General features: G+C 46.9%; 1 protein-coding gene across 2 annotated transcripts in view; it reads left to right on the forward strand.

Annotated features, from left to right (window-relative positions):
• The first annotated feature begins 800 nt into the window (after positions 1-800).
• Positions 801-14,602, forward strand: part of paxip1 (PAX interacting (with transcription-activation domain) protein 1) — a 162,572-nt gene continuing 148,770 nt past the window's right edge. Inside the window, exon 1 of one of the 2 annotated variants that reach the window (XM_069914790.1) lies at positions 801-1,287. In XM_069914790.1, coding sequence (XP_069770891.1) covers positions 1,198-1,287 — 90 coding nt within the window. In that variant the 5' untranslated portion in view covers positions 801-1,197. The remainder of the gene's footprint in view (positions 1,288-14,602) is intronic. The other variant, XM_069914789.1, reaches the window with a different exon arrangement.

Raw genomic sequence — 14,602 nt, forward strand, 5'->3', positions numbered from 1 at the left:
TGGCACACTGTTGATCCTTGAATGTGGAGTGCACATGTGGAGGCAGGCAGGCAGTGTGTGACATTACCCCTCAGGACTGGAGGCGACCAGGTAGTATGTGTCATCCTGCCTCAGGGCTGGAGGACGCCAGGCAGTGTAGTGATGTCATGCCTCAGGGCTGGAGGAGGGCAGGCAGTGTATGTGATGTCATGCCTCAGGGTTGGAGGAGGGCAGGCAGTGTATGTGATGTCACGCCCCAGGGCTGGAGGGCGCCAGACAGTGTACGTGAAGTCACGCCTCAGGGCTGGAGGAGGCCAGGCAGTGTATGTGAAGTCACGTCTCAGGGCTGGAGGGCGCCAGACAGTGTACGTGAAGTCTCGCCTCAGGGCTGGAGGAGGCCAGGCAGTGTATGTGAAGTCACGTCTCAGGGCTGGAGGGCGCCAGACAGTGTACGTGACGTCACGCCTCAGGGCTGGAGGAGGCCAGGCAGTGTATGTGAAGTCACGTCTCAGGGCTGGAGGGCGCCAGGCAGTGTACGTGACGTCACGCCTCAGGGCTGGAGGGCGCCAGGCAGTGTACGTGACGTCACACGTCAGGGCTGGAGGAGGCCAGGCAGTGTATGTGTCGTCACGCCTCAGGGCTGGAGGAGGCCAGGCAGTGTGTGTGCTCAGGCCTCAGGGCTGGAGGGCGCCAGGCAGTGTACGTGACGTCACGCCTCAGCTCTGGAGGCCGCCGGGCAGTGTGTGTGCGCTCAGGCCTCAGGGCTGGAGGCGACGCGTGACGTCACGCCCCTGGGCTGGGGGCGACGCGTGACGTCACGCCCCAGGGCTGGTAAATAAAAACACGCAGCCCCTTTCCCGCCGAATTCGCAGCTAATTTCCCCGCCCATCGTGACGTGGGCGCGATCATCGAAGGCCGGGGGCGGGGGGCGCGCGCGCGGGTGTTCGGGGAGTTTGAGGTTGAGCTTTGAAGCTGGCGGGAGCCTCGTCGCGGTCGCAACGGAGGGCGAGCGCGGTGTGAAGGGGAATCGGACTCCTGGCCTTTGTCGGTGGGATGTGTTGAGCCCCCCCCACCCCGTACCCGCCCCCACCTTCGTGCTGGCAGGTTCTGGGCGCGCGGGCTCGAGCGCGAGGATGAGTCGGGACTGAGAGAGAGAGAGGAGGGGGGGGAGGGGCCGGGAGAGGAGCGGCGACTCAGACACCCCCGGGCCCCGCGCCCATGGCCGAGACGCCGCGCCCGGCGGGGCCGCCGGCCGAGCCGCTCTTCAAGGAGGTGAAGTTCTTCGCCGTGGGAGAGATCGATCCGCAGGTGAGCGGCGGGGGGGGGGGGGGGGGGGTGAGGAGGGGTCGTCACTCCGCTTGGGCAGCGGGGCCCGTCCTAATCCTAGGCTGGGCCCGGGCCTGATGTCTGGCTGCGGTGAGGGTGTTGGTGCCCTGGTTGGGGGGGGGGGGGGGACCGGGGCCGTGTCCCCCAAGGGCTGGGGGCCGTGTCGGATGTTGTGGCTGGGGGGCTTCCTTCGAGTCTTCGTGTTGCCTAATAGTGGGCTGTTTTGAGGCCGGACTGTGAGAGCAGGATGTACCGCTCGTGCACTTCCTGCCAGATAGTGGCCTGCATGGTGGGCACAGCGGCCTCTTGGTGGGGCAGGGAGGGAGCCATTGAGAGAGCAGAGTGTGGCTGGAGCAAACACTGGAGAAGAGTGGTTTGGGGGGGAAATAAAAGAGCAGAGGGAAAACGAAAAGAACTGCTCCGATTAGAAGCACCAACAAGGTTGGGAAAACCAGGAAGGACCAATGGAAAGTGAACCCTTAACTTTTTGTTTTTAATGCAAAGTGATGTTTGTTTACAACTTTAACAAAGGCCTGTAACTTGCTGCCTTGCTGATGGATTTGGGTTTGAATGCTTGATGAAATTTGGACATAATCAAATTGGGAAAACTCTGTACAACTGGCACAAATCAGAGAACAGAGGAATTAGATTTTTTTTGTTGACCTTTTTCTGAAATGTGGTTGCAGGGTGGAGCTGATTTGCAATTACACATCCAAGGGGAGGAGCAGGGATCCACGAGGCAAGCAAGGGTGGTGGGGGGTAGCACTCTTAATGGAAGGTAACATCAGGGTGACAGTCGCCCCTTTCACACTTCCCAGCGATCCCAGTCGGCCTTTAAAGTGGTCAACGCTGGTGTCAGGTGACATCATCTCACGCCGGGGACGGCCGGCCTCGACACCCCCGCCCCCAGTGCAACTCACAGCGCCTGCGGACGCCGGCGTTGAGATTAGGCAAGTGTGAAGCGGGCAGCAACATTGCAGGCACTCTGGATTAAAGGGAAAACAGACCAAACTCCAGGGATAAACCCTTGCAAGTGTGAAAGTGTCCTGGTTAGTGTGAAAGGCCAAATCCCCATTCCTATCCAGGGACACTGAATGGCTGATTTACTGATATGCGAGAGTGAAAGGGGCTAGTGAGACAATACAGGATCTAAGAAGCAGAATGTTAAATCCATCTGAATTAGAGAGTAGTGGTAATAGTAAAGGGGGAAAAAAAACGCTGGTGGGAGTTGTCTTTATTGATCACCAATAGCAGGGTTACAGTGGTAAAGACAATAAACAAACATAAATAAATATCTGATGCATATAACAGTGGAACAGGGGTCGTCATGGGGAACCTTAATTTGCACTTAAATTGGGAGAATAAACTTGGTTGAGGCATGAGGACTTCATGGAATGCATCAGTGATTACATCTCGAGCAGCATGTTACTGACCCTACAAGGGAGCATGTTGACTTAGATCCAGTCTCTGTGCAGAGAGATGGTCAAACTTGATGATCTTGTTGCTGAGAATCTTTGGAAAGAGTGATTTCAGATTTATTGGCAGAGTACATACATACAACCCTGAGGTTCTTTTTCCTGCAGGCGAGGCAGCATGACAACTTAGTGGTAGTGCAAAAAAAAACCCCTGCTCAACATACACATGTAAATAAAGAAAGAAAGGCAAACAAACTATGCAGCACAGAGAGAAAAGAAATCAAAGTGTAAAAGTTCTTAAATGAGGTCCTGATTGAGTTTGTTGTTGATTCTGATGGTGGAATGATAGCAGCTGTTCCTGAATCTGGTGACGCAAGCCTTGTGGCACCTATACCCCCTTTCCTGATAGCAACAGCTAAACCAGAGTATGGTGGGTGATGTGGATCCTTGATGCTGCTCTCCGACAACAGAGTTCACTGTAGTTGCTCTTGATGGTGGGAAGGGTTTTGGCTGTGATGTCCTGGGCTGTGCCCACTACCTTTTGGAGGGCTTTCTGCTCAGGGGTATTGTCATCCCCATACCAGACTGTGATGCAGCCGGTCAGAATGCTTTCTACCATACCTCTAGAAATTTGCCAGGATTTCTGAAGTCATACCAAACCTCTGCAAACTCCTAAGGAAGTAAAGGTACTGACAGGACCACAATCTGATTGAGTTTATCATACCAATAAAGGATGCAATGATTTTTATCTAAAACTACTATATTATGCCTGAACAAGAGTGACCACAATGGGATGAGGGAGGTGTTGGACATTGCAGAATGGGAACACAGGCTATAAGGTGGGACAGATGAGGAGCAGTGGAAGATTTTCAGAGATTTTTCACAGTGGTCAACAAAAGTATATTGCAGTTAAAAACAAGGTCAGTAAGGGTAGGGAGAGCCAACCTTAATGACCTAGAAAACGAAGGAAAGTATCAAGCCAAATGCTCATAAGTACAAATTGTTAACCATATTTGGGAAACAAGAAGATTGGGAAAACTAAAATGGAAGAAAGACCCACTAGCTAATAAATGAAGAGGAGATTGATTTATGAAAGTAAACTAATACAAAATAGTAAAACAAATGGTAAAAGTTTTTACAGTTGTATAAAATGTAAAAGGATGGCTAAAGGGAACCTAATCCTTTTTGGAAGATGAGGAGTTAATATTTGGTAATGTGGAAATGGTAAATGCTTTGAATGACTATTTTATGTCCATCTTTGCTGTGGGAGACTTGCCAAAGAGATATTATGGATGTGATGCTAGATGAGGACCTTGATATTCAAGAGGTCGTGCTGAGCAAACTAGTTGGTCTAAAGGTAGATAAGTCACCTGGTTCTGATGAAATGCATCGCAGGATACTGAAAGAAATTGGGAAAGTTATACTTGAGGTGTTGATGATAATTCACCAAACTTATTTGGATTCTGGCTAAGTCCTGGTGAATTGGAAGGCAGCAGATGTCATACCATTGTTTGAAAAAGGATGTAAGCAAAAGGTATGTAATGATAAGCCAGTTATCTTAACATCTATCTTTGGCTTGGCTTCGCGGATGAAGATTTTTGGAGGGGGTAAAAAGTCCACGTCAGCTGCAGGCTCGTTTGTGGCTGACAAGTCCGATGCGGGACAGGCAGACACGATTGCAGCGGTTGCAGCGGAAAATTGGTTGGTTGGGGTTGGGTGTTGGGTTTTTCCTCCTTTGCCTTTTGTCAGTGAGGTGGGCTCTGCGGTCTTCTTCAAAGGAGGTTGCTGCCCGCCAAACTGTGAGGTGCCAAGATGCACGGTTTGAGGCGATATCAGCCCACTGGCGGTGGTCAATGGGGCAGGCACCAAGAGATTTCTTTAGGTAGTCCTTGTACCTTTTCTTTGGTGCACCTCTGTCACGGTGGCCAGTGGAGAGCTCGCCATAAAACACGATCTTGGGAAGGCGATGGTCCTCCATTCTGGAGACGTGACCCACCCAGCGCAGCTGGATCTTCAGCAGCGTGGACTCGATGCTGTCGACCTCTGCCATCTCGAGTACTTCGACGTTAGGGATGAAAGCGCTCCAATGAATGTTGAGGATGGAGCGGAGACAACGCTGGTAGAAGTGTTCTATGAGCCGTAGGTGATGCCGGTAGAGGACCCATGATTCGGAGCTGAACAGGAGTGTGGGTATGACAACGGCTCTGTATACGCTTATCTTTGTGAGGTTTTTCAGTTGGTTGTTTTTCCAGACTCTTTTGTGTAGTCTTCCAAAGGCGCTATTTGCCTTGGTGAGTCTGTTGTCTATCTCGTTGTCGATCGTTGCATCTGATGAAATGGTGCAGCCGAGATAGGTAAACTGGTTGACCGTTTTGAGTTTTGTGTGCCCGATGGAGATGTGGGGGAGCTGGTAGTCATGGTGGGGAGCTGGCTGATGGAGGACCTCAGTTTTCTTCAGGATGACTTCCAGGCCAAATATTTTGGCAGTTTCCGCAAAACAGGACGTCAAGCGCTGAAGAGCTGGCTCTGAATGGGCAACTAAAGCGGCATCGTCTGCAAAGAGTAGTTCACGGACAAGTTTCTCTTGTGTCTTGGTGTGAGCTTGCAGGCGCCTCAGATTGAAGAGACTGCCATCCGTGCGGTACCGGATGTAAACAGCGTCTTCATTGTTGAGGTCTTTTATGGCTTGGTTCAGCATCATGCTGAAGAAGATTGAAAAGAGGGTTGGTGCGAGAACACAGCCTTGCTTCACGCCATTGTTAATGGAGAATGGTTCAGAGAGCTCATTGCTGTATCTGACCCGACCTTGTTGGTTTTCGTGCAGTTGGATAATCATGTTGAGGAACTTTGGGGGGCATCCGATGCGCTCTAGTATTTGCCAAAGCCCTTTCCTGCTCACGGTGTCGAAGGCTTTGGTGAGGTCAACAAAGGTGATGTAGAGTCCTTTGTTTTGTTCTTTGCACTTTTCTTGGAGCTGTCTGAGGGCAAAGACCATGGCAGTAGTTCCTCTGTTTGCGTGAAAGCCGCACTGTGATTCTGGGAGAATATTCTCGGCGACACTAGGTATTATTCTATTTAGGAGAATCCTAGCGAAGATTTTGCCTGCAATGGAGAGCAGCGTGATTCCCCTGTAGTTTGAGCAGTCTGATTTCTCGCCTTTGTTTTTGTACAGGGTGATGATGGTGGCATCACGAAGGTCCTGAGGCAGTTTTCCTTGGTCTCAACAAAGCTTGAAAAACTCATGCAGTTTGACATGCAGAGTTTTGCCGCCAGTCTTCCAGACCTCTGGGGGGGATTCCATCCATACCTGCTGCTTTGCCACTTTTCAGTTGTTCGATTGCCTTATATGTCTCATCCTGGGTGAGGACCTCATCCAGCTCTAGCCTTAGGGGCTTTTGAGGGAGCTGGAGCAGGGCGGAATCTTGGACTGAGCGGTTGGCACTGAAAAGAGATTGGAAGTGTTCTGACCATCGGTTGAGGATGGAGATCCTTGGCAACTTCAACGCTCGCGTCGGCAAAGACTCAGAAACCTGGCCAGGAATCCTGGGCAAGCACAGCGTCGGCAAGTGCAACGACAATGGGCGCCTCCTGTTGGAGCTCTGCGCAGAACAGTGGCTTGTCATTACAAACACCCTTTTTCAGCAGAGGGACAGCTTTAAGACTACCTGGATGCATCCCTGATCCAAACACTGGCACCTCCTGGACTACATCCTGGTGCGAGAAAGTGACAAACGAGATGTGCTCCACACCAGGGTCATGCCCAGCGCGGAATGCCACACTGACCACCGGCTGGTTCGCTGCAAGCTCAACCTTCACTTCAAGCCAAAGCCCAGGAACAGTAGAGCCCCCAGAAAGAGGTTCAATGTTGGAAACCTGCAGTCAGACGAAGCGAGAGGAAACTTCCAGGCAAACCTCAAAGCAAAGCTCGACGATGCAATCCGCCTCACGGACCCGTCCCCTGAAACCCTCTGGGATCAGTTGAAGACTACCATACTGCAATCCACTGAAGAGGTACTGGGCTTCTCCTCCAGGAAAAACAAGGACTGGTTCGACGAAAACAGCCAGGAAATCCAGGAGCTGCTGGCAAAGAAGCGAGCTGCCCACCAGGCTCACCTTACAAAGCAGTCCTGTCCAGAGAAGAAACAAGCCTTCCGTCACGCATGCAGCCATCTTCAGCGCAAACTCCGGGAGATCCAAAATGAGTGGTGGACTAGCCTCGCCAAGCGAACCCAGCTCAGCGCGGACATTGGTGACTTCATGGGTTTCTACGAGGCTCTAAAGGCTGTGTACGGCCCCTCACCACAAGTCCAAAGCCCGCTGCGCAGCTCAGACGGCAAAGTCCTCCTCAGCGACAAGCAGATAGAGTACAATGTTGGTAAACGTCCTGTTATCCACTTGGGCAGAAAATTTAAAAAATCAAATTATGTAAATAGTGAAAGATTGCAGCATGCTATTGTGCCGATATACTTGGGAGTGCTGGTGCACGGATTGCAAAATGTTGGGTTGCTGGTGCAACAGGTAATTGGCTACCATCATGTCAGCCTTCTTCAGGAGCTCGATCGAGAGATTCCTGGACTGGCTGCATCATAGTGTGGTGTGGTTACTGTACGTAATTGGATTGGAGGTCAATCGACAGGATTATGAGTGGCAGAGAAAATTACTGGGGTCTTCCCAACCCCCACCAACCCATCAAAGAATCTACTAGGATTGTTGTTGAAGAGGGTGTGCAAAAATGGAGGACCCCTACCACCCTGAACACTCTATAACCACTTTCAGGTGGCCAAAATACCCTGATGTAAAGCCGCATATTCTACCCCTATGCGGCTGTCGGGAGGCCACCTGAAAGTGGAGAACCCGGCCAGGAGGGGCACTTACCTAACCCTCCTCCTGTAGGTATAATCTCCGGCTCCGAGAATTCCCCGTTGCACCTGAAAGCAGTAGTGGGACTACGGCCACGGTTCACAGGAACCGGCATTCACTCGGACGTGGCTCTCTTAGCTGGGACATTCTTCTCGTTCCAGCTACACTCCCTCAGCTGCGTCTCCTTGCGCATTATCTGCGACCGAGCACCTGAAAGTGGCTTATCTTTCAGCTGTGGTTGTTGGGAAAGTTGAACCAGCCAATTTAGCGGGTCTGTTGCAGGTAATCTGGTGGTGTGAAAGGTCCCAACTGGGCAGGGTGAGTAAAATTCAACAGGGCTCTTGTCTTGGTTGAAGGGTAGATCAGATTTCAAGATTACTTATAATACCTAATATAATGTAATGCTATGTAAATAGTTGTTATTCTCTATTGTTTAAGGAATAATGACAAGCTGGTCTGTGGGTTTGTCCTAAGTTTGAACAGACTGTGGCAGATTTTCCCATGGTCTTTTATTCATTGAGCACGTATCTGCTTTATTCCCGCTATGATTTCACTGCCCTGCAAACACGTTATATGTCACTTGTGAAATCACCGCTGGAGGAGGGGCCCTTAGATCCAAGAGATCCAGGTGAACCAGGTAAATGATGGTTCAGTGCGAATGTCTTACCAGTACCACCAGGCTGAGGAACCGCTTCTTCCCACAGGCAGTGAGACTGCTGAATGACTACACACTAAACATCTGTGTCTCTAATATTTACTAAATAATATTTATTTTTATATATTTGTCCTGCAAATGTATTGTTTGTCTGTATTTGTGTTATGTCTCGTATGTCTGCACGTTTTGCACCCAGGACTGGAGAATGATGTTTTGTCGGGTTGTAGTTGTGCAATCTGATGACAATCAAGTTGAACTTTTAATTAACGAGGCAAATAGAAAGTTTGTCTTCATTGCTCAATAGATTGAATTTCAGAACATATAATGAAGTTGTATTCCCCTCTGCTGAGTATTGAATTGTGAAGCAAGAGCATTAAATTGAAACAGTTTTTCTTTTGATTGAGCCATGGATCCATTTCAGTCTTCTGTGTTGGATTGTGAGAAACCTGGACTTGTTCAAGGTGTTGCCTAGTCAGTTCTGGATTCTTTTTCTACTGGCAACTTAACTTGTATATAAAATTTCAGAAGCTGGAAATGTGAAAGAAAAGTAGAAATGTTGGAGATGCTTAACAGGCAGCAGTTGATATTTTGGGTCCATGAGCTTTCACCTCAATAATTTTGCCAAGACACAATTGGATCTATTTTGTATTTCTTGTTAAATGCAATGCAGGTTGGGAGGTGAGCTCACATTTACTAGTTTTAATATTTCTGAGACTTGGTATGTACAGGTGTTCCAGTGTTGACTAGTGTTTTTTGGATCTGGCCAGTGCGATTTGCCTCTTAGTTTCTTCACAGGAAACATTAGATCTCTGTCAGATGAATTGAAGTAGTAACTTTTTAAAAAAAAAAAAAAAAAAGTTGGACCTGCTATGCTAGCTATTTGATCCTGTAATTTGTATTTGAGTTGAGCTGCTACAGTAACAGCATTGGTATTGGATCCTCTCTGTGTGAATGACCCAGATGAAAATGTGGATGGTCTGGTAGTAAACATAAAAAATGTGTTGTGAAAAATGAGGAATGTGGTCAAATTATTTGGGTGGGGAAATAGCATAAGGAATTTCATCCAGTTACGTGTGAAGTGTTGCACTTTTGAAGGTGAAATTAAAGAGAAATGAATGTAAGCAGTAATTGGCAGGATTCTTGGGAGCATTGATATGCAGTTGGTCTTTGGGTGGATAGGTTGGTAAAGAAGGCATGCCTCCATTGATTAGTGCAAAAGTTGGCAAATCATGTTGTAGCTCTGTCAGTTAGGCCTTGTATGGAGTTTCATGTACTATTTTGGCCAAACTATATGTAGGAAGGTTGTGGAAGCTTTGGAGAGGGTGAAGAAGAGGTTCACCCAGGATATTGCTAGGATTGGAGTGTATTGGCTGCAAAGTGAAGTTGGGCAAACTCAGATTGTTTTATCTCCAGTAATGCAAGGCTGAAGAGTGACCTGATAGAACTGTATACATTTTATGAGAGGCATAAACCACTTTCAGGTGGCCATAATAACCGACTGTAAAGCAGCCTGTTGTAGCCCTATGCAGTTGTCGGGCGGCCACCTGAAAGTGGAGAACCCGGCCAGGAGGTTTATGTACTTAACCCTTCTCTTGTAGGTACAATATCCTTCTCCAAGAATCTCCCATTGCACCTGAAAGCAGCTCGGGCAAAGCTGCTAGCAGCTTTCAGGTGCCCAGCAGTGGGCAGGCTGGGGGGGCAGCCACCCTTCCCGCTGGGGGGCAGCTGGGCTGGGGCGGCCGTAGTACTGAGATTTCTCATCTTGCCCTGAGAAGTTGTTGAGCTGTTGTAAATTGTTTTCGCCCTTGAGGTACAGGTGCTTTGCAGTTGAGAAAGGTGCTCCAGCAGTGGAAAAGAATCTGATGCGGTGGTGTTGCTTCTCCTATTTTTTCGTTGTAGTTTTGGGTTGCGAGATGGTGTTGAATTACCAGTCAAAGACTGGAATGGTTTATGATACTTCTTGCAAAAATCCTGACTGCTCGGGGATTGGGTTGGTCCTGATTTTCTGGATTCTTGGGCAGTAATTTTAAAATTCAAATTTAAGGAGGAATAAAGAAGAGATGACAGGTGAATTGTGACAGTTTATCCATCAGCAAATACTGCGTGGTTCATTTATCAAAATGAACAATTTAAAGAAAAATAAACTGGTTACTTGTTGCCACTGTGCATCTGTAGTGCTTACGCGCGCACACGAAAGGTGAGAGCTTTTGATAAGTCTGGATTCTAGGGGCCGGCCGCCCCATCCCCACAATTCCCTGCCGGCTGGCTGTCAGGCAGTGGGGAGGCGAGAAAGCAGTGGTGAACCAAACGGAGCAGTCGTTGCACATGCCGGTGTGAGTTGAAATGGGAGCGCAGATTGTAGGAACGTTGAAGGTCACTACTAATGCAGGTAAGACTTGAAACAATAGTGATCATGGATAGGAGGGAATCTCTACAAGTTTAAAGGCTAGCAAATTTTCAGCATTATCAATAAATTTAAAAATGGGAGTGTCAAAGCTTTCTTTCAAACAAGAAGTAAAAATTAACGCAATGTTCCAGATGCTTAAAACTGTCAAGACGGCAGCTCCTGCCCGGGCTCAGGAGCTGGTGTTTGCTCTGTGGCCCCTCTCCCCACTTCAGACCTTTCAGGTGGCAGAACACCTCCTTCAGCGCTGCCACCTGAACGTCCCTTTGCAGACATCCACAGCCATATTCTCCAGGCGATTCCACCTGAAAGTGGCTATAGATAGGGTACTCTGTCTTTTCCCCAGGTATTGTTTAAGGTGAGAGGGGAAAGTTTAAAGGTGATTTGTATGATAGAGATTGTCAAGTGCTTTAAAATGTGATAGAAGCAGATATAAAAGTAAAGTTCAAAAGACATTTGCACAGACTCTTGAATTGGTGGGGATACAGGCAGATGGAATTTGTTTGGCATCATGGTCAGTATGGGCATGCTGGGCTGTTAAGCTTGCTCCTGTGCTGTACTGTTCCAATTTGGTATTGGAACAAGAGGTGGTGTTCTTAAAGCAGCCTCTATTCTCAAGGATTCCCCCTTCACTCGGCTACAATTGGGGAAAAGGTACAGATGCCTGAAGGCGAGCACCCAGCAGCACAAGGACAGCTTCTTCCCCACTGCCATCAGATTCCTGAATGGTCAATGAACCCAAGATAATGCCTTACTTTGACTTTTAGGGCACTATTTTTATTTATTTTTGTAAGGTGATTAATGTGAATATTTGAATTGTGACGTTGCCACGCAACAATAAGTTTTGTGACTTGTTCATGACAATACATTCTAATTCTGACTTGAGGATAGTCACCATTTGTTTGGAGAGTGCATAGACAGGAGGGTGATAATTTGAGGGCAGCCCGAGCCTGGAAGTGTACAAGGACAAAGGAATTCTGATGATGGTGTTTTTAAAATTATTTCCCCACAGTAAAATACTGTGGACACAATAGTAGAAGGTTGTGCCAGTTGCTGTGGAGCTGTGGAAGTGAAATGATGATAATTAAAAGTTGTTTGCTGCAGTTGGAGATTCCCACCTGGTTCATATGGTGCCCAGGAAGAGTAGAGTGAGCTGACTTGGTGACTATCACCCAGTGGCACTCACATCCACTGGTGAAATGTTTGGAGAGACTGATTCATGGCCAGAATTAACTCTTAATTAAGATCTGGACCCACTGCAATTTGCCTACTGCCATAATCACTCCATAGCAGATGCAATCGCACTGGCTCTCCACTTAGCTCTGGATCACCCATACAACAGCAATACATACATCAAGGTGATGTTTCATTAACTGCAGCACAGCTGTTAACATGATCATCCCCTTAGTACTGGTCAGCAAGTTTCAAAACCTGGGCCTCTGCAAATGGATCCTTGACTTCCTCATCAGGAGACCACTGTACGAATCGGAAACATTGCTTCCTCCTCACTGACAATCAACACAATCGCACCTCAAGAATGTGTGCTTAACCTACTGCTCTACTCACTCTACACCCGTTACTGTGTGATTAGGCCATCTACAAATTTGCAGATTCGCAGGAAGCATGCAGGAGTAAGATAGATCAACTGGTTGAGTGATGTCACAGCAGCCTTGGACTCAACGTTAGCAAAACTAAGGAACTGATTGTGGTCTTCAGGAGGGGAAGTCAGGAGAACACAAACCAGTCTTTGTCGAGGAGTCAGAAATTGAAAGGGTTAAGAATTTCAAATTCCTGCGTGTCAACATCTCTGAAGATCCATCCTGGGGTCTTCATGTTGACGTAATCACAAAGAAGACTTGCCAGTGGCTCAACTTGTGTCATTCTTGCAAACCTCTACAGGTGTATTGTGGAGCATATTCTGACAGGTTGCATCACTATGGTATGGAGATGCCAATGCACAGGTAAAGAAAACAGAGTTGTGAATTTAGATAGCACTATCATGGACTTGTCCCCATTAAGGATATTTACAAGAGACAATGATTCAAGAATGCACCTCTATCCTCAAGGGCTCTCACTGCCCAAGCCATACCTTCTTATTGCTACCATCAGGATGGGTGTATGCAGCCTGAAGTCGAACATCCAACAATGCACAAGTGGCTTTTTGCCCTCTGCCATTAGATTTCTGAATGGACAATGAACCACAGACACCACCACACAATTCTTTTTGCACAATTATTTATTTCCAAAATAATTTGCAGCAAACTTTGCACCTGTATGATGCCATAAAACAAATTTTGTGACGCATGTTCATGATTTCTAATTCTGGTTTTGAGCTTTATTGGAGAAACATGATTGATGTTTATAACAATACCTTGGGATAAATGTTTGTGAGTCTGCCATTTTCAATAATTGGAGCATTCTAGGTTTCCAGCCGAAAACAAAACCTTGATACAATTTTGAGTGTCTGGCAATATTATTTGGTTAGATTCTGCAAAGGAATCTGATTGCCGTAAGCCTGCTACATTTGGGGTGGTGTTTTACTGCATCTATGTTATAAAGGTAAACATTTGAGCCATCATAAAGTCTTTTTGTGATGTGTATGAAGGTGGGAATGTTTAGTTAAATCTGGGCTCAGGTTTTCAAAGGAGACAGGAGTAGTATCAGAGGTTCTTGATTTTTGAGGTCATCTTTTCATCTATGTCTCCTCCATTTTAGCATGTTCACGTAAATGTTTCTGTGGATGTGTGAAATTGGATTATCCATTGCTCATTATTCTCAGAAGTCTTTGTCAATGCTGAAACCAATCAGAAAAGTTTTTGAGAGTCTTTTGATACTGTCTTTTTGCCTTGTGATGGATTGTCCTCCATCTTCCATAAAGTAGCTCTTTGGGGATTTGGCCATCAGAAATTCATCTACAATCTTCTGGCCACTTGATTTTTTTTTTGTACAAAACTTTATCAGAGGATATATCCTGGACCCAAAACTCTAATGGCATCGTGAAAAAAGCATCTCAGAGCCTCTACTTTCTCAGGGGTTTGTAGAGGTTTGGTATGCCTTTGGAAACCTTGGCAAATTTCTACAGATGTGTGGTGGAAAGTATGCTAACTCGCTGCATCAGGGACTGGTATGCGACACCAATACCCCTGAATATAAAGCCCTCCAAAAGGTTGTGGACACAGCCCAAAACATCACAAGCAAAACCCTCTGCACTATCGAGAGCATCTACAAAGAATTTGGCTGAGGGAGAGCAGCAGCAATCAAAGATCCACACCACCCAAAATACGCTCTGTTCTCGTTGCTACCATCAGGAAAGAAGTATAGGTGCCACAAGAAAGGCTGCTGCCTTTCACCATCAGACTCAATGACAAACTCAATCAGGGATTCATTTAATGACTTGTGCACTTTATTGATTTAAAAAAAAAATCTGTATTGCATTCAACTTGTTTACATTCATTTATTGGTTTACTGTTCTTTATTTTTTTACATGTGTATGTTTAGAGTTTTTTTGATTGAATCTGAATTGTATTTTATGTCATGTATGTACTCTGGAAATACATCTGGAATCTGGATATTTGTGTGTGTTAAACTAATGTGATCCAACATGTCTTTCAAGTGTTGAACCTTGATAATTTATGCAAGGTACAAAATACTGTTTGTTATTTCACTTTCCACTGGTATATCTTGGTGCTAGGGCAGGTATGAAGCCTCTTTTAAATATGACAGTTGCCTCTACTCAAAGCTGTTAAGTGGAGGATGAAATAAAGTGGGCACCTATAGGAATAATCCATGCCTATGTTTGGTTCACTGTCAAGGAGGGAAGAAACACTGAGGTGGCAGCTGGATTAATCCTGGTATTAGCCATCAGCTTCTGTAACTACAAGAGCTGACATTATTCAGACCAACAAAGAATTGCATCCATTGACCCAAATGCACAATGGGCCATGTGGGTCAGTGGGCCATGTG

Source organism: Narcine bancroftii, chromosome 1, assembly GCF_036971445.1.
Source record: "Narcine bancroftii isolate sNarBan1 chromosome 1, sNarBan1.hap1, whole genome shotgun sequence".
NCBI lineage: Eukaryota > Metazoa > Chordata > Chondrichthyes > Torpediniformes > Narcinidae > Narcine > Narcine bancroftii.